The 19,521-nt window shown below is 39.4% G+C and overlaps 1 protein-coding gene across 5 annotated transcripts in view; it reads left to right on the forward strand.

The window, feature by feature from the left end:
- Positions 1–19,521, forward strand: part of SYTL5 (synaptotagmin like 5) — a 90,713-nt gene that overhangs the window by 38,980 nt on the left and 32,212 nt on the right. For all 5 annotated transcript variants that reach the window (XM_039380183.1, XM_027741972.2, XM_027741974.2 and 2 more), the window contains 4 exons: positions 2,864–3,079; positions 13,876–13,988; positions 15,360–15,492; positions 17,323–17,448. In XM_039380183.1, the coding sequence (XP_039236117.1) occupies positions 2,864–3,079; positions 13,876–13,988; positions 15,360–15,492; positions 17,323–17,448 (588 nt within the window). The remainder of the gene's footprint in view (positions 1–2,863; positions 3,080–13,875; positions 13,989–15,359; positions 15,493–17,322; positions 17,449–19,521) is intronic.

The following is a 19,521-nucleotide window of genomic DNA, read 5'->3' on the forward strand; positions in this document are numbered from 1 at the left end:
GAGACCATGAAAAAGATGAGGTAGAGAATGACCTATGATCAAGCAAAGAATTGGTGGTCCAGGTTTGCAATCAAATTAATTGGGGTGAGGTGAACAGGAGGAAAAGTTAAGCAAGAAAATGGAGGCCAGAGGAAGGTTAGGAATGGAACAGAGGGCCTAGTGACAAAGCATGTGGAAAAGGCCAAGGTGCACAATACCTTCTTTACCTTTATCTCTCAGTCCAGAAGAAGCAGATGAATTGACTCTTGCTGTTGGAAGGTAAACTTGTTTAGAAGTCAGATCGAGGGGGAGGGTGGCAAAGGCAGTGAACATCTCCCTTCCCTGTGCACGATGGCAACATGCAGCACAGTGGGCAGTGTCTGTAGTGTAAGGCACCTTTTAATCAGCATTTAGAGCTGGCTGATTGACAGAAGGAAATGGACGTGTGCCTACAACCAAATCTATCTCTACAGGAAGTAGGGAGATGTAAGATGCAATCGATAAACTGTGAGAACAGTTAACAAAGTACCAAGAAAGCTCATGAAACCTGGATTTTGAAGGCTATGGCATAAGAGAAAGGCTATTTGGATTGGATGTGAGACAAAGGTCTAAAGCAGAATGAAGCAATCACTTTTGGATAGAGGTCAGCAGAGGAAAACACTTGACAGGATTTGCAGTTCGCTGCCTGGAGGGATTGGACATGCCCTTTTTCAAAAGCTGCCAGAGGCTGAACATCCACAGGTCAGGTGGCTTCAGAGCAGCTGTTGTTCAGGGGATCCCAGTGGGAAGGAAAATGCAAGCCAACTGTTAGCAAGGCTATGTATCCACAAATAACCTAATTCTGTTAGAGCTGATTCTCTGGTGGCCCAAGCAATGTTCCTGGCCTCCTCTACTGGGCTGCAACCTGTAATCTTTTGTTGGTTTTATCTTCCATGTTTTTTCTTCTGACATCCTTTCTATTGATCTTTAGGTGAAGCTGGTAGCAGGGTTTTTTTAAACCCCCCTTAAAGCATCCACGTGTATGCAGAGATTGTGATTTCGGTGAGCTGGAGTGCTGTGTGACTGAGGGACTTTGGAAGCTCCTGGCTGATGGTGGGCACGAAAGAAAGTGGAGTAATGGGGATGCAGCAGTACCCACACACCTAAAACTGACAGAATGTATCTGCTGCTGAGCTGGGACTCTGGAGAGGAGGATGCGGCAGCTGAAGATAGAAGGGATTAGGGGGTGGGGAGTTGCGGGAAGAAGTCAGGAAAGAGCCTGGAGAGAGTAGGGAACCTGCTTGTTTATTGAACAGGTTGAGATGGATGGGAGGACAAGGAGTCTGGTGCTTGAGTGGATGGAGCTTCAGCTGAGAAGTGTTGAGAGAACACAACAGTTTTGGTCACACACTGACCTCAACTACATTAGCAGTTGAGGCTAGTGATCGTCCCCTCCAGTCAGCAATTGTGAGACCCCATCTGGAATACAATTTACAGTTTGGGGCTCCCCAGAACAGGAGGGGCATTGACATACTGGATCATGTCCAACGGAGGGCCATCAAGATGATTTGGGGCTGGGGCATGGTGAGGAGAGGTAAAAGGAACTGGATTTGCTTGGCCTTCAGAAGAGTAGGCAAAGGAGAGATGTGATTGCTGTCATAAAGTCCTTAATGCGATGGTATAGAAAAAATGGAGCCAGACTCTTTTGAGAGGTACACAGGGAAAGGGGAAGAGACAACGGGAACAAGATGAAATGTTGGAGAGTCTGGTTAGATATTAGGAAGGATTTCTTTTATTATTATTTAAGACAAAACAAAACAGAATTAGATTATGGAACAGGTGCCCAAAGGCACTGCAGACTCTACTCGGAGTTGCTCTGTTACTCAAGATTTAGTTGGACAAAGCATTGATCAATCCAGTCTGGTTGTCTCTGCTTTGGCTTGTGAGTTTAGACTACCTGACTTCCGATATTCCCTTCCAACCTAGATGTTTTTTGCTCAGGGTGGGAGGGGTAAGAGCTAGAAGCTGTGGCATGGGAGGGAAAACTCTGGAGTTGAGGTCAGAAATTAAGATTCAAATAGCTATCATTGAGAGGTTTATGTTATGGTGGGGTCCTGTTTAAGTCCCTGTTTTGGGAAGATAACCATCCAAAACTGCCTCTCTAATTATCTTTCCCTCCTCTTTCTATTTAAATTCCTTTTTTTGCTGTTGGAAATGTAGTAGTTATATCTCACAGCTATTTTCTTTTTGAAGACACAACTCATACACAATTGAAATTGCAGCCTTCAAAATTAGGTCTTAAATGCAAATGTTTTTATTCTGTAGTCAGTGACAGAACTAGTAAGATCTGCAAGTTACATTATTTAAACAAACAGTCTCTTTTTTTTATTTCAATTGTTGCATTACAACATAACATTACTACCTATTTAGATATTTTGGTTTGTGTTTTTTTAAGGCTTTGAATACCTGGTGCAGAATTGCATATGCATTCCTAACTAACTTTACACTGGCAATAGCATTACTTTACACTGCACACTACTTACAGGAAAGATTTTCTTCTTCTGTGGATGCACTGGATGGTCCCAACTCTGAGCTGCTGTCAAGTTGGGCTGAGTATGACTTGAGTTATTGAGGAGGGCAAGCAAAGATGGTTTACCAGTTGTCCAGAACTACTCAGCTCTCTGTGGTTACTTATACTGATCTACCACAAGATTTTCCTCTTGACTATATGTCTGAGAGCTGGAGGACAGATTTATTCTCCTTTGTCATATGTGTGTCAGAAATACAGAAAATATACTTACTCATGTCTTGTATTTTTAGCACAAAGTGTTTGTCTGTTAAAAAGTTCTTACAGATCATTGAGTTGAATCTCCAAATTTAAAAGGTTTTATTTTCTTACTTCTAGGAAATTGAAAAATGAGCTTCTGGAAGTGAGAAGGAAAGGCGGAAACCGTCACTGTCAGCAGGACAACAGCAGGGTCTGTGTTCGCTGCCAGAAAAGCCTGGGCTTAATCTTTGACAGAGGAGACCTGTGCCAAACCTGCAAGCTTCGAGTCTGCAGTAATTGCCGTGTCGTGGGAACTGACGGGCAGTGGAAGTGCTCGGTGTGTGCCAAGATTGCGTAAGTTGTGCAGCTTTCATAAATACCTTTGGAGATTAAAGCCCTGTAAGTAATTCTGTGCTGCAGTTACTGTTGTACATTCCCTTAGCACAAAAGCATATGTGCAGTGAATACACGAGGGAAGAGGTTTATCTGGTGGTTGTATTTGCTGCACTGTCTAGTACTCTCTTTTTTCCCAGTTACATGATGGTTTCACCTGGCTTGTTTTCCAAAGAAAGCTGCCAGTATCACAGATTCTAGGCTCTTAGTGAGAGTACTCTGAAAATGACAGAAAATCAGTTATAATCCATTGCCAGCCTATTCACATTATGAAGACGTAAGTGTAAGCATCAAGTAATTCAAAATTAACAAAACAGAGTTAAGAACAAGTGAGGTCTGTGTGTTCTGACTGATGGGGTAGGCGGCACTGTAAGGAAAGAGATGTAAAAATTGTGAGTCCAAGCATTTCAGTCCATGTTTCTGTCCTTGTTTTTTTCTGTCTTTATAGTAACTGAACATCTAAGTATGGAAAAAGAGGGTTATATTTATATTGTCTCTATTAGTGGACATGCTAAACTAAATTGTTCTATGATAGGAGGGAAAACAAAAGGGATCCCTCATTTCTCACAGTTGGAATATTGAGCATGGGGAATGAAGAAGGAAGGTAATCAGCATTGTAGATGGACATCAGTGACAAATGGTGTCCCTATGGGGTCTGTACTGGGACCAATGTTATTTAATATCTTCATTAATGACATAGATGAAGGGATCAATTGCAGCAAATTCGTAGATGACACCAAGCTGAGTGGTGTAGTTGACACATCCGAAACTCAAGATTCCATCCAGAGGGACCTGGACAAGCTTGAGAAATGGGCCCATGGGAATCTCGTGTGGTTTAAAAAGACCAAATGCAAGCTGCTGCAGCTGGGTTGGGGCTATCCTTGGTGTCAACACAGGCTGGGGGGTGAACAGATGGAGAGCAGCCCTGCTGAGAAGAATTTAGGGGTGCTGTTGGATGAAAGGCTGGATTTGAGCCAGCAATGTGTACTGGCAGCCCAGAAAGTCAATCATATCCTGCGTTGCATCGAAAGCAGCGTGGGCAGCAGCTCGAGGGAGATGATGCTGCTCCCTCTGCTCTGCTCTGGTGTGACCCCACCTGCAAAACTGCATCCAGCTCTGGGGTCTCCAGCACAGGAAGGACATTGACCTGTTGGAGCGAGTCCAGAGAGGTGGAGCACCTCTCCTGTGAGGAAAGGCTGGGAGAATTGGGATTGTTCAGCCTGGAAAAGAGAAGGCTTTGGGGTGACCTGATTGTGGCCTTCCAGTACCTGAAAGGAAATGACAGGAAAGACAGAAACTTTTTACAAAAGCATGTAGTGACAGGACAAGGGAGAATGGATTCAAACTAAAAGAGAGTAGGTTTGCATTAGATATTGGGAGGAAGTGCTTTCCTGTGAGGGTGGTGAAACAATGGAATGGATTGCCCAGAGTCGTTATGGAAGTCCCATCTCTGTGAATGTTCAATGCCAGATTGGGTGGGGCTTTGAGCAGCCTGGTCTAGTGAAAGGGGTTCTGCCCATAGGCAAGGGGGGTTGGAACTGAATGATCTTTAAGGTCCCTTTCAACCCCAACCATTCTATGATTCTATGAAGGTATCAGATCACAGTGTTGAAAAGCAGAAAATCAGTATTCTAACACAGGATATCAAGTACATATACAAAAAGAAATGTTATATGTTCAAAGATATTTACTTGGTGTATTCTTGGAAGAATAATTCACTTGATTAGTGTGGTAATATGGGATTTTGTGGCTTTACTCGGTAAGATAACCGTGAAGGAAAGGAGAAAGATGTTGGGCAACAAAATTCAGTTATGTACCCTGTTGTAAGAACTTGTTGGTATAAGAAAGAGATGTCATAAAATAATAATGTTAAAAGGGGAAAGAATTAGAGGGATAAATTTGTTGGGTTTTTTTATAGACCATCAAACTAATGAGATCAGAAAGGTAAGTTTTTTTTGTATATTCTTTCAGAGACTGAAGGCAAATTGCTAGTTATGTCAGACTTTGGGTACCTAAACAGCTAGTGAAAATTTAATACAGCGGGGCATGGAGTTTAGGGATTGTGCATTCTAACTTTAGCTTTAACAGATTGCATCTATTTTTAACTAGATGCCTTAACTTTCTCTGCATCCAGTGGGGCACATCCAAAGGACAGTATCTCACCTCTTAAGATGAAATACGTTCAAGTATTTGATTTGTGAAATGATTTTAAACTGGTAGGAGCCTGGCTGAGCTCCTTGTAATTTGCTTCAATCAGTTTCTGAGATGATGTTAACGTTGTGCCTTTCAGAAATGATGGGGTGCAGGTGAGATGACAGAGGAGAACAGTAAACATAATACTAATCTTTAAAAATGAAGAAAAGAGGAACAAGGGATGTTGACCCTGTCATGCTACCTTTAATTTCTCTGAATAAACTGAAACCAATGATTGCTGTGTTGTTCAAAAGCTGAGAGATGACAGGAAGATGAGTAAGAGTTGGATCAAGAACAAAGAATGTCAAAACCAATTTAATTTCACCTTTGATAGGGTGACAGAGGAGGATCTGTTGACATCTTATAATTTGACTTGAGTTAACCTTTTGACAGTTTTTCCTGTGTCATTCTAATAAGATGACAAATCAGGGGAGCCATGCCCTGGAATAAATTCTGCCATTGTGATTTCCCCCTGGAAAATTATAAAGCTCTGTTCTCAGAGTAGTTATGGACATTTGACTGTCAAAAAGCCCCAAGAATACAGAGGAAAAAAAAAGACTCCTAAACAAATAAATTAAAACAAAAAAGCCACACGTACAAAAAAAAAACACCTTCAAAAAAACCCCCAGTGGGATAGAGCAGAGTATTTCCTGGCTTTTTACAGTTAAGTATTTTAGTTAAAGACCTTGATGCAGCAGATGAGTTTGCCAGTTGCACCTGCAGGTGCCATAAAACTGAGAGGTGCTCCAGGCATGCTGAAGGACAGGATTAGGATTTGAAGTGATGTTTAGAATTTAGAGAAGTGGTTTGCAGGAAAAGAAAGTGTTGGCTCCCTGTGGGCATGTGGAAGTACTACATTTGGGAAAAAATGCAGCTGCAGAGACATAGAATGAGGATAAAAACAGCTTATGCAGCTGTTCCTCAGGAAAGGATCTGGGTACTGTGCTGAATAAAAGCTGAACATGAATCAACAGTATTTTTCATTGCAGAAAAGTTGAGCATCACACAATGATGTACAAGCTAAATTATGGCCTGCAAAATACATGATGCAATCCTATTTTATGTAGTGTACCTGCCCAGTTTTGTGTAGCACAGTTCATGTTGGCCAGCTGGAGAAAGTTCAGCAGAAAATAATGATCCCAAGCCCAGCACACAGTACGTCCAGAGTAATGGAAGGAGTCAGACGTGTTTGGCCAAGGCAAGAGAAAACTGAAAATAACTGAGTTTTAAGTCTACAGAAGGCAGGCATGTTGAAGAGGCATACAGGCTGTTCTGTGACCTCACTTTGGATAAGAAAAGTCATGTGATACTTAAATTGCAGTGAAAGGATTTAGGTTCATGGTATGAACATTGACATAACTTGGAAAGGTTGCAGAATGTTGTTCTAAAAACAGGTTGGATAAACCTCTCTTTGGGACGATGTCATACGACATCAGTAAAGATGATTCAGTTTTGGGGCTGAAAGATGGATGAGGCAACTTCTCAAAACATGCACTACCACTGCTTCTCCTGCAGTGATTGTGCTGAAATTCTGCATCCCAAGCAGTGGTTTTGGCAATCACCTTGACAATTAACTGTGGTTGAAGCCTGCCTTTAAGTTATTACAAGCCATGGTGTAATTTGCATGTAAAGTGCTAAAGTCTTTGTTGTGTATCTTTATGAAATTGAAATCTGTGTCCTTTCTTTTTGTTCATATGCAGTGTTTTTACAAGACTATATGACAGTTAATGATCTGTAAAATGTCTTTTACACTGCTGGGAGTACACAGAGATATTATCTTCTGCGTGGGCTGTGCAGAGATAGAAGTTTGCAACAGGCATTTCAACTACATCACTGTGCATAGTTCTAGTTTAAATTATTTCAGTTCTACTTTTCTCTCCAGTGAGAAATCCAGGAGAAATCAGGATTTTTAGGTTTTTTGAGTTACAGTTGATGGAGGAGCTAATTAAGTTAATGCAAATAGAACCTTTGACAAGATGAAAAGGCAGAAGGCAAGGAAAAGAAAACAATCCAGCGTTAAGAGATATTTATTCAAACAAAAGCAGGAGGAGGGGAAAAATCTTTTAGCTCTGTAGCACTGATCTGCATGCTGTGTTTCTGTCTGTGAAACTGGAATGTTTTACTATACTACTGGCTTTGCAAAGAGTGTTGGAAAACTTTTATTTTTGTCCCTCTTCTTTGTCCCCCTTTTAGCAGCCTTGGTGAATAAGGTTAGATTAATATTACCTGTATAGACTCCAGCACCTGCTGTGCTGCTCCATTAGCAGAGCCAGGCTATATTGTTTTTATGATGTAAATGTATGTTGTCATGCATACCATAAGACCTTTAAAAGTCAGGGAGAAGGGCTTATGCCCTTTATAAACTCTTTACAGCTTTGGTGCTGTACTAGTTCATGGCTGTTCTCCCAAAATTGTTCTCAAGAGTGTCTGTCAAATGCCGCTTAAGGCGATGGTGACAGCAGTAACCTGTACCAGTCCTCTCACATAGCCACGCGTTTTACCTGCAGGAGTATGTCCAAAAGCAAGTTTTTCAGAACTGTTGGGAAACCTGCTGTATTACATCTGGTGTCAGTGAAGAAGGTCTGATACTGGGGGTGGCGAGGGAGTGTGTTCATTCAAAGACACAAATACTACAGAAACTACTGCATATATCCCTTGAATTACACAAACAATCCAAAACGGGTGCTGAAACAAACAACTTGCTGTGTCAATAAAAGAAAATGTGGATAATATCATCCAGCTTCTGCCTGTTGCTTCATTTTAATACATTTTGGACTTTCTTTCCTTCTGAACTTCTTGTATCCTGCCTATGCACTCGTAGCACAGGAGTTTGGGATACCTGGAGTGCAGTGAAAGGACATTCTTGTCACATGGCCTGGGATCAAATGTTGTTATTGCTGTAACACTTATGTGCAGCTACCAAAAAAGGTGTAAAAAAAAAAGGTTTATATGTGAATTGTCTTACAGTTACTTTACTTTTACTTTTACAGTTACTTTAAAAGGATATCCCCCTTGAATGGCCATTAAGAGAAAATTACTGAGATTTCCCCCTTTGTAGGTGTTATTACCAGCTAGAATCTGAGGTCACAAGATAAAATATTTATAGGTCAAGAAGGGTTAGAGTGAAATCTCCAACCAACTGCAGAAGTTCTGCAGTTACTGAGGGTAGAGAACAACACAGTCTTTATTATGGGATTGTGTGTTTGATGGTCACATTGTTATACTATTTAATGAGTTAAATTGAGTTCGTATGTAGTGATGCACTTGAAAGATGAAGCTTTTCTGTTTTACTCCCTGCATACAAGGAACTGAGGTCATCAGGAGCTTTCAAACTAAGATCAATTTTTCCTCCATCTTCTGGTAAGGTCAGTTTATGCTTTAAATTTGGCCAACAAAATAATTAATAGATTGAGGGACAACAAGTTCTTCAAGAAGGCTGCTGACAGGCGTATTTCACATCTTGATGCTGTCTGTATTTCTCATTGTGAGCATGTCTAGGTATCTGTGAACAATGCCTTTATTTTGATGGAGTTCTTCAGCAAGATCGAATACCTAAGTGGTCCAAGTTATTACAGAAGAACAAAGCAGTAATGGGAAATTTATCTTCATCTTTGAAATAATTGTGCTGTCTTAACATGTCATGAAAATTAATCAGTATCTCAGTAACAATTATTCCCATTAGGAACCTAAAAATAGGGCGTTTTCAATGTTTTAATATGCAAATGCTTTTCAAATTTCTTATAATTTCTTTTTACTTTAGTAACTTCTAAGCAAATTTACTTTTTTTCACAGGATCAAAATTTTCTATTTAATAACCTCACAGCAAATTAAAAGCTACAGTGGAATTAATTTATATTATAGAAAATACTCTGTGGAATTGAATACATACAAAAATGAGGGTGTTTGTTTGGAATATTCAAGCATAGGCTACATTTTATCCAGCCTTTGGTCTTGCCATTTTTTCCTAAGTTTTACTCCTGAGAAGGAAGTAAAATAACTTGAGGAACAGAGGAGGGAAAGGAAGCTGGGTTAAATCTCTTGCCTCTTCTGGGTTAGACTGGATGATCAAATGGAGAGTGAAACTGTTTTACTAATGTGGGGCTTTGCTCAAAAGAAATAATTGAAAATAACATTTGGGACTTTCCATCTTAATTTTTTTTTTTTTAATGACTGGGCATTTCACCATAAAGTGTCTTGCAAAAGTGAGAATGGAAAATAATGAGCTGAGTGACAGGGATAGGCTGTAGGTTATGTTCCATTTTTAAACTGAGCAGTGTGTTATTAAAGTGAATCCATTTAGTAGGAGACCACTGAGGGGGAAGAAGCGTGGAACAGTAACATACTCCCTCTCACATGATTATGGGAGTGGGTAGATCAGTTATTAATGTGTAAAGATTTTAGCAGGTACCTAAAGTATTTGGTACTAAACTTAGCTACCTGGATGCGAATTATCCTAGCTCTTTTGAGCATAGGAAAGAGCTATCATGCAAAAATTGCTGCTATTGCTATTTATATCACTGTTTTTCTTCTTTCTAAAGCTACTGACTTCAGCACTTGTTACACATCTTGGAAAACCAATCTAAACACTGTTTTGGTAGAAATTACAGGGTTTTTTGTACATTGTAAGCTACATGCTAACTGAGAAAGTAAAGAAAATGCATACACATACCATGATCTACAGTCAGTATGGACCTTGGGCCCATTTTACAAGTAACAAAAACCAAAGCTGCAAACCCTGATTTGACATACTGCTGAGTAAAGTCTTTGTTTCTTTTCCCACTGAAACAATTATTTATACAGAAAGGGTATGTTTAAGTCTTCTATCAGAAATAGAACAGAGATGCACCATTTTCAGTAGGAAAGACAGACTGCCTTTGTCATAATTATAAATACATGAAAATAACATTATTATAAGACTGTTTAGGTCTTGCTTTTCAATTTTTGATTCAGAATGTCAAATGCAATTATGAAATTTAAACTTCAAGTCAGAGACTTAAGCAGTCATTTGATCTGAAATCATTTCTATTTATGTGTAGAACAAAAATTCTTTTAATAAGTACTCCTGACACCTGTGAGTGATTAAGATAACATGAACACTAGTCTGTGTGAATTGTTCAGTGTACATGAAAAATAAAACCGATAGTAGTGCAGTAGAAATTCAAAGCTTTAGGTGTTTCCATCTTATTTCATTAGAAAATGATATTTTTGTAGAGGTGATCTGTTGGGTAAGGACATTTTTGCAAAAAAGGACTGCCACAGCAGAAGTCAGGATCTCAAAACACAAAATAACACTGATGAAAATAAGGATGAAGGTCTGAAATGAGTGTTGAGGCCTTTAGACTTGTTCCATGAGGCACTCGCAATGGCTGGCTTTCAATGGCTGTTGTTTTTATCCTTTCACTGTGGATAAACAGGACTGGCCAGAGAAGTGAAGCACTTGACTAAAACAAGGCAGTGCTCCTTTTATTTGCCATGTTTTGTGCCTCAGTTGAGATGTCTGTGTTTTACCTTAGACCTGGTTCTCTTGGTGAAGTCAGAGCAGAATGTGTAAGGGCCTCTTCAAAGTAGCCCTGCCAAAAATCTGGCACCTCAATTGGAAATGTGGATCTCATTGCTGCTTAATAACATTGGTCTGATGAATAAGAGGGGCAATTCAGTTTGCCATCATTAGCTGAACAAGCACACGGTTCAGCTCTGTCAGTGCAGTGACTGTCACACTCCCTGTCCCACTCAGACAGCAAAAGGGATTTGCACACTCTTCTTTCCTTGGGGGCCCAGTTTGTGTTTGCCAGAGCATGCAGCGAAGACCCTGAACTTCTTTGGCTAAGTAAGAGAGCACCAGCTATGTAATTTGGGGCTGTTTAATGGTGGCAGGTTACAGATGGCGGAGAGAGATTAGTAAGAGAAGTGGATTGCTTATTTATCCATTGCCAGAAGGAAAAAGAATCAGCTAGTGTTGCCCAAATAGACTAAACTGTCTCTTCCCTGCACATCTTTAAGACCATGAGCAAGAAGAATATTAGGTCCTAGTTACTACTACGAGGGGATGGTAAGAGGAAGAGGAAGTCCTTCTCCACACTACTCATTCCTTACTCTGAGCCTGGTGCGAACCTTTCCCATCTTTCAGTCTGCTTTGGTCCCAGAGGGAGGAGTAGAAGAGGTTGGGATGGAGTGGAGTCAGAGAGAGGGAGACTGATGGTAAGCTCTAAGGTTACAGGGGACCCATACCCCAGTGGAGTGAAGAAGGAGAGGAAGACACTTTCCTAGGGATGGATGCTAGGGGAGGACCTCCCTCTACCAACAGTACTTCTGCTGATCCTTCCTTGTACAGCCCAGCAGCCCTCCATTCTCTTCCTTCTCAGTCTCCTTCCACACCTGCACCAACCATCCTTCCCTTGGCTGCAGCTCCTTTGATCTCTCCAGCCCCCATGACTCTCCTTGAGCCCTTGGTCCTGCTACTACAGGATTGAATCTCCACATCAGATTGCAATAATATGTAGTAAAACAAGTAGACACGCTGGTCTCAGCCAACGTTCTACCCAGGCTGAGATCTCCTGGGTCCTTGTGATGCAGGAGGCACCAGAGAGGTTTTCTTTCCCTCATCACTTCACATCCAGGGACCCTGTGGCAGAGAGCTGCCTCTCCATGAACCCCAGCAGCCCGGGTGGGTGTCACAATCAGGGCTGTGTGTGGAAATAATTACAAGGTTTGGTTGTAAAAGCCTGTAGGGTTGTGGGAGCAGCCTCCCACTCTGCTGGAAGCCTTGGCGTACGTCACGCCTTATCCTTGATTGTCCGAGCTTGGAGAAGGGTGAAGGTGCTTTTGTGGATAAGTCTGTGGGCAGTGAACTGTGTGACCTTGATCAAGTTAAGTATTTGTAGTAAGATATTAAGGATGAATGAAATCTTTGATCAAGGGGAAAGCAGAGCTTGTGGAGTTTTATGGTCAAACTTGGTAGTAACTGAGGAAAAAAATGAATGTGTGATACGTCTTTTATATGGCAATGGAATTTGATGGGGTAGTGAAAGGTCTGAAAGGTTTATGATTTGATATAAAAAATTAAACTTGCCATAAATGTTGCTATAGAATACTGTACAAGGAAGTGCATGCTGTAAAGGAATTGAAAAAATGCATGTTTCAGAGAAAAAGCAGTTTACACATTAGCCAGACTGTGCATAGTTTCTAAGGAAGTGAATCCTTTCCAGTGTTTGTGAACAACTGAAGTAATTTAAAAATTCTCAGTGGAAGCATAGGGCTTTTATTTACTGCCTTTCATAATGACTGAGTGATTGCGATGATGAATTATAGAAGGTTTTGTCACTAGGAGTCTGCAACAACAAGATAAGGCAATAATTTGTTTCTATGCTTGTGGACACATGTTTTGAATTTCAATTTTTCAGTTTTTTAAATTTTTTTTTTTTTTAGTGAGTCATGCAGAGATGTGTGATTCATTAATGGGTAAGGAAGAACTGATAATATTAGGGTCTTTTCACCAATGGTAGGATGCTATTCAGTAATTTTTAGTATTTTCTCAGGTAAGACTCTCCTTTCAGGCACGACTCAAAAATAATTTAATAGCAAAGATAATGATCAATGCTCTAAATCCATCTGTAGTATTTTTCATGCCCAAGAGACTAGATGGTTTCTTTTCCAGTGTAGGTTTGGAAATAAGTTTTCTTATTGAACAGAAAGCAGGAACATGTATGGAGTTAAATCAGTTTTTAATGTCTGGGGCTTATTAGTTTGTTTATTGTTTCTTTATTATTAGAGTATTCAAGACTAGTAGCTTTTTGCCATCAACTGTATTTAGTGGGGTAGTAGAAATGGTCATGCTATGCCATAATGAAACTAATTCAGGAAAAAGCTAACAATCAGCATAAAAATATACCCATGGGAAAATATAAGTGCCAGTACAGATTTTTTTAATTGCTAGTATAGATAGAATAATTTGAAATCAGAAAAGCAGCATTATTCAGAACAATAGCAAATTTTCATTGCTCTGAACTTCTGGCACATAGCTAATTCACAGCAGCACTGTCATGTGAAGAAACTGCATGTAGTGTCAGCATATCAAACTAGAGATTAAAAATATAAATAGACCTGCAGTGTCCTGTCTATAACCAGGTTGGGTCCATGAACTGCTCACTCACATGGCAGCAGCTTTGGTGGGAGTTTTTCGCCCTCTACCCACTGTTGCTGTTTCTATGTCTCTTGTAATTTTGGAGCTATTGGAAATTGTGAAGTTGAATAGTTCACAAAGGACTAGGATTACAGCATGTTTCATGTTTTTTACAGAAATCCAGTAAAAGTGGTTGAAATGCTTTCTTTGCAAAGAAAATTTCCATATACTGAAAATTGCTTTCCATTCACAAAGTAAAATGATATTTTTCAGCTACGTGTCCTGTTATCCCAAGATTTACAATTGATCTCTTTACTCTTTAAACTGTGTAAATGTTGTCCAGAATTTGTGAGCATGACAATAAAATGATGAATACCAGTAGCCCGGGTTGGCCAAATTTGTTAATGTGTGTATGTGTGTGGCTTTTTTAATTTTCCCCATACAGACAGCTACGGATAGTGACGGGAGAATGGTTTTTTGAGGAGAGAGCAAAGCGATTCAAACAGTCAAACCTTGGAACCGATGTTGTCAGGCAGTCTATCCTACGCAAATTCCCAGGTAGGGGTCTCAAGAGAGAGAATTGCTTGTGCTTAATATGTTCAAACCTTGTTTCCTGAGTGTTTGACTTGTTTTGACTGTAGAAGTTTTAAGTATAATCCATATTTTGATTTTATTTTTGTATTCGTGTCTTACTATGTAGTGATTTTTTCATGATTAATGTACTGGAAAGGTAAGGCCTATATGAAAGGAGTATCTCTGTAGAGATAGCTGCTGAAAGACTCATTGTCAAAACAGGTGGACAGTGATATTCAGCAGCAAAGCCCAGCAGCAGAGGCTCTGAAAGTTTATTCTCAGCTCCTACCGGGAAGTTTGGCTTCATGGAGAGATCTAAACCTGGACATTTTTTGGCTTTACCTCTCTTATTTGTGATGGCAGTGTGTAAAAAGCACTCCATTTTTCTCTTCCAACTCTGAATAAGAAAGGCAAATATTAACTCCTGTACTGTTTGCTGGAGCATGGGCTATAACCAGACTACTTGGTATTCAGACTTTCTTTTTGCCCAGGTGTCTCCAACAGATTGCACCTGCACTTTTAGGTACAGCAAAGGGTCTGGCTGTCCTCACCAAGCACAGTGGTGTGTCTGTGTGTGTACTGTGCCTGTGAGCTGCTGTGGTACCGTGGGTGGTACCACGGGACCACTGGTTTAAGAAACAGGAGGTTTTCCTCATGCTGATGCTTTGTATTCACTTAACACCTTCCCTCTGCACACAAAGCTGTTCATTGGGCAGTCTGTTCCAGATATGGCATCACTTGCAGTAGGAAGGTGATGGATGCAGGCAGTTTGTAAGGAGAGGGACTGGTTTGCTGCCATTGGAAAAAATGCCTGGTGCAAACATGCTGCTTGGCAAAATGTGGATCTTGCCAGTATCACTGTGCTTCAGAAGCTGTAAAACTGGAAGTATCCAACGTTCTTGATACTATGTCACCAATCAGATTGGGTAGCTCATGATTTCTTACTTTGTTATTTGATAAATATATTGAAAAATATATTTAAGCCATTTTCACACTACTTTGCTCCTAGTTGAACAAACTCTCATTAGGAGAACACTCTTTCATTCAACACAGAAAATACTGTCCATTTCAAAATTAAATTTCAGGTCCGTTGGTTATTAAATGTTGTCAGTGATTAAGATAAAAAAGAAGCACAGCTCAAGACAAGCTGATAATGAGAAACATCTTAAGCTACTTACAGTTTTATTTTCTTTTATTAAAAGGAAAAGCCAAACAACCCCCAAGATTTTGTCATTATATTTTATCACAAAGATTTATTTTTTTATGTTAAAAATGGAAAATCTATTTTTGTAGGTTGTTTGACATGGGCTGTGTTTTCATGCAAACATTCACTTTTTCTTTCCCCCTCCACTGCAGATACAGCTTCAAATACAGATGAAGAAGGAACATTCAAAGATCAACCCCAAGAGAATGAAGAACAAAAGCCAGATGTATCAGTCTCCTCCACAAGTGGGCATAAGTCGGTCTTCAACAGACCTAGAAAGATAGGGTAAAGCCTTTTTTATGTTTTCTCCCCAGAAACTGATAAATATGAAAACAGTTTCATATGTTGTAAAGATTTTTTATGAGTTTTTCCGGTGTTCTACATCAGCTCAAACTTTCCAGGGTTAGAAACAGCCTTCGTTTAAAGTCATACTTATTATAATTAGACTCCTGGGAAATGCAGCAATAATTACTCTTCAGCTATGAAGGTAACAGAAAATTAGTCAGTTTTACTCCTGGATTTTTCTTATTTATACTCAGAAGTAAAAGAGTGTCCTTAAAGACAGGTTTGCTGAAGAAATAAATTCAAAAAACTGGTTTTAGAGGGCCAGTTTTTTATGTATACTGGTCAGTTTTGCTCACAGGCCAAGTTTTCCTTTAGTTTCTATCTGTGCAAATGCAACCTGACAGTGAATGAACAGATTTGCTGTTGGTCATCTTGCAGTGCTTAACCCCAGTCTGGCTATGCCCTTAGAGGAGCATTTGCTTACTCTCAGGGGACGTGAACAGATGCATTGAATATATAATTGCACAAGTGGTATTTGGACCTAACTTGAGGTTATTGGGTGAATGGGAAGAAAAATTGGGTGGATGTTCATGTCATGGCTGGAGTTCCATCAGCTGATAGTTGGAAAACTTTGTTTCTGTTGAAAGGAAGAACACATTTCTATTATGGATCCTAAATATAGGGTAGGTGGATGCTTTCTGCAGCTCTTTTACTTCTGAGGAAAGCTGAATATGGCATTGTTCCAGTGATTTCAGAAATTAACATAAGTGATTTATCTCTCTTTAATATAGGGGGAAAGAGCATCAGAATGCCCCTGGCTTCTCAAATTATGGTAAAGAAAGAAACAGCGTAGGGATTCTACTGTAATGGGACCTAGATATTGCTCTAAGTCATGCTAATTGATAGATATAATAAGAGTGCATTAAAGTTTTCTTTTCTAATCCTTCTTCCATTTAAATCCTTTGTGCAAATCTATTAGTCATATTTCCCTATGGGAAGCAATTATTTTTATAATTGTCTGTTGTTTATTTTAGTGGTGCTCAATCTCTTTCTGTTTGTGGCCTGAAATGGTTTTTTGCTTGTGACGTTCCCCATAACAGAAATTTAATCCTACAATGATCTGGCTTGCTTTTCCTGGTATATTTTGTGACCTCTTTTAGGAGTAGTTCATTACTCCTCTTCTTCCTTGCTTGCTTCTTCTTCCTCTCTCAGGTTCCATATTCCTGTATCTCATGAGTGGATTTGTTTTAACGAGGGTCTTTTGGGGCCAACTGCTACTGACAGTGTTATGAAATAACTTGACAGACTATTGTGGTTTGTAAGGTTATGAAAAATATTAATATTTTTCAAAACTTTAATTAATTTCATTAATTTCTTTCTTACTAGGCCATGTTTTGCAAGGCAAGGGGGTGATATTATGTTTTCTGGAAAATGGCACGTTAGGGGCATTAATGTTTATAATTGTAGAAATACTTTAAAGAGAAAATATATATAGCATAATCTGCTAGGGGAAAATACACATATTTAAGTAAAAACTACTTTGCTATCTATAAACTGTAAAAAAAAAAGTGAGAAATTTTCACAAAAGGTACTTTAGTTCAAAGCTAGAAGTGGCCATGTTGAATAGGAGAGATGCTTTAATGTTTGGTGTCTTAAAAAGCAGCTTGTATTAAATATGATGCTTTTTTTCCTAATAGGAATCAGTTTGATAACCACATTTGATGCTGTGTTGACCCTTATATCCAGAGTTGTCCGCAGGTCAGACAGATGAAATCAGTAGAATGTGCACATCACAACTTTTAAAAATCTTTTGTTCCCTGTTTTCATCAGGAAAGTAATCAGGGCAGTTACCAAAGGAGAAATTACATATGCAAAAGATGGAGGTGAGAGGAACACAGGCTCAGAAGCTGAAACCCAAAGTCTGCGTAGTGGCAAGTCAGCACCGTGCTCTGAGAGGTGAGCAGTGACCTGGTACAGCTCATGCTGGGATTGACCTGGGGTGTCTGCAAGGCCCCTGTGTTGCTTTGTGTCTTTCAATACTCAGCATTAATACTGCCTGAGAAGCAAAGCTTATGTTTACAAAACAAACAAACACCCAAAAAAGCCCAAAACCCCAACAAACCTAAACATTTCCTCCATTCCTCTCATTTTACTCTCCTTGTATTTGGCTGGTGATTGATGTCAGTATGTTGTTTTTTTGTTTTCTGGCTTTTAATAGATGAGCTGTGTTCTGGTTGCAGAACTGAGGCTCTTTGTTTTTCTTCAGTAATCACATGTTAACTGATTATAATTTATATTTTCTTCTTCAAAGGCTCTGTTTGCACTTCTCTTTTCAGGATTATTGTCCCAGTTATATCTAGTAGGATTCCACTTAATCATTCTTCTGGGCTTAAGAGATGTCTGTTACTGCCTCTGATAGCATTATAAAATGCCAGATACAACAACATTCCTCTTATGTCCTATCTTCAAAATTAAGCAAAAAACAATTCCCTTTTTTCTTGTTCATTTTGATAGTGTGCACTGTGTATAGACCAACATTCTTTGCTCAGGTGTACACACCCAGAAATGTTACAATTTGAATCAAAAATTTAAAAAAAAAAAAGGTACTAATTTTGCTGTAAGTTCCAATGGAAATTTCTATCTCTAAAACAGTGTTTCTGGGAGACTCTAAATAGGTATACAGGAACACAGGATAATAGCTAAAAGGATCATCATGAAGTTTAATTCATATAGATAAGCCTTGTTTAAGCAAGAACTTTTTTCTCTTTATTACCTACAATTCAAAAAAACCAATTTCTAGATGTTCTGCAATGTGTCTAAAATTGATGGTGACAATCTTGTTGGAAGTTTATAACTGGATTATGTTTTTCCACTGGATGTTGCAGCACACTAGGCAATTCAGAGCTAGTTTTCCTTCTGTAATCCATACACAGTTCACTATTTTTTTTTTCACTCAATTGATTACGCCTTCTGTATCTAACCAGACTCATACCTGACTTCTATGAGACCAGCAGTAGCATTTTTGCTGTTTTACAGGATTTGTTTTGCTTTTTATTGATTAGAATTGAGATGAGTGAAGGATCTGAGAGACAAAACTTCAGAAATCTGGTGTCTGTGATGCTTAACCCTGAGGTTATGCAATATTAATTAAGTAGTTTTCTCTGAGAGTTTACCAGGACAAAGGGATCCTTGTGAGAGATCTGTGCAGCTGTTTTGATGTGCCAAATTGCAAGTAAGTTATCATGCAGTTAACCATAAATGAAGCAAAATAATTTCGCTTGGGTAGTGGAATTCAGCACCTGGTCAGCTCTGTGTACAGATTTAGAAAAATAGAGTGAAATAGTCTGTAAAGATAGCTTTTGTGTTTGATTACCTTGCTTGACTTACACATGTCACCATTTCTAGCTTTTGCCCAGAGTCAGGGTGCAGGACTTTTTAAATTAAGGGTATTGAGTTATTACAGCAACTTCCTTCTGCACTTGTTGTCTCATTCTCACCTGGAGAGACCAGTGTCCTGTGCCAGAGTAACCCAACTGTGTTGGCAGGAGATTCTGTTCAGAGGAGGATGAATTGTTTTACTCTCTGTGGAAGGTATGGCACTTTCTAAATAACAGCTTGTGGAAGGATTGAGGAACAGCTTGTACTTAGTAGAGGGATGAAAATTCCTGTCTTGTACATGCATGGTTAAATACTTAATTAGATATCTGAGGATGCTTGCTTAGTTTATGTGTCACTACTTTATACAACTGAGTGGTAATTATTAAAAATAACAGCAGAGCTTCCCAGACTACCTTTCCTAACTATTTTGAGTTTCACATTATAAATATATAACACCTTGGGCCATTGTAGCTGTCCTAGATTTTCCTGCGTATTTCTGATTTTGTCATTGCCTTCGTCTTTTCAGATGCATTGTCAAAATTGGTGGTATTTCACCTTCCAGCAGGGAAATGGAGACAGAATTTTCATTCTTTCTAAATGTTTCTGTATGTACTGAGCTGGGAACAGAGAGACCCAGGCCACAGGTCCACT

The sequence above is a fragment of the Pipra filicauda genome, unplaced genomic scaffold (genome assembly GCF_003945595.2).
Source record: "Pipra filicauda isolate LSUMZ 115617 unplaced genomic scaffold, ASM394559v2 scaffold18_size4552066_pilon, whole genome shotgun sequence".
Classification (NCBI taxonomy): Eukaryota; Metazoa; Chordata; class Aves; order Passeriformes; family Pipridae; genus Pipra; species Pipra filicauda.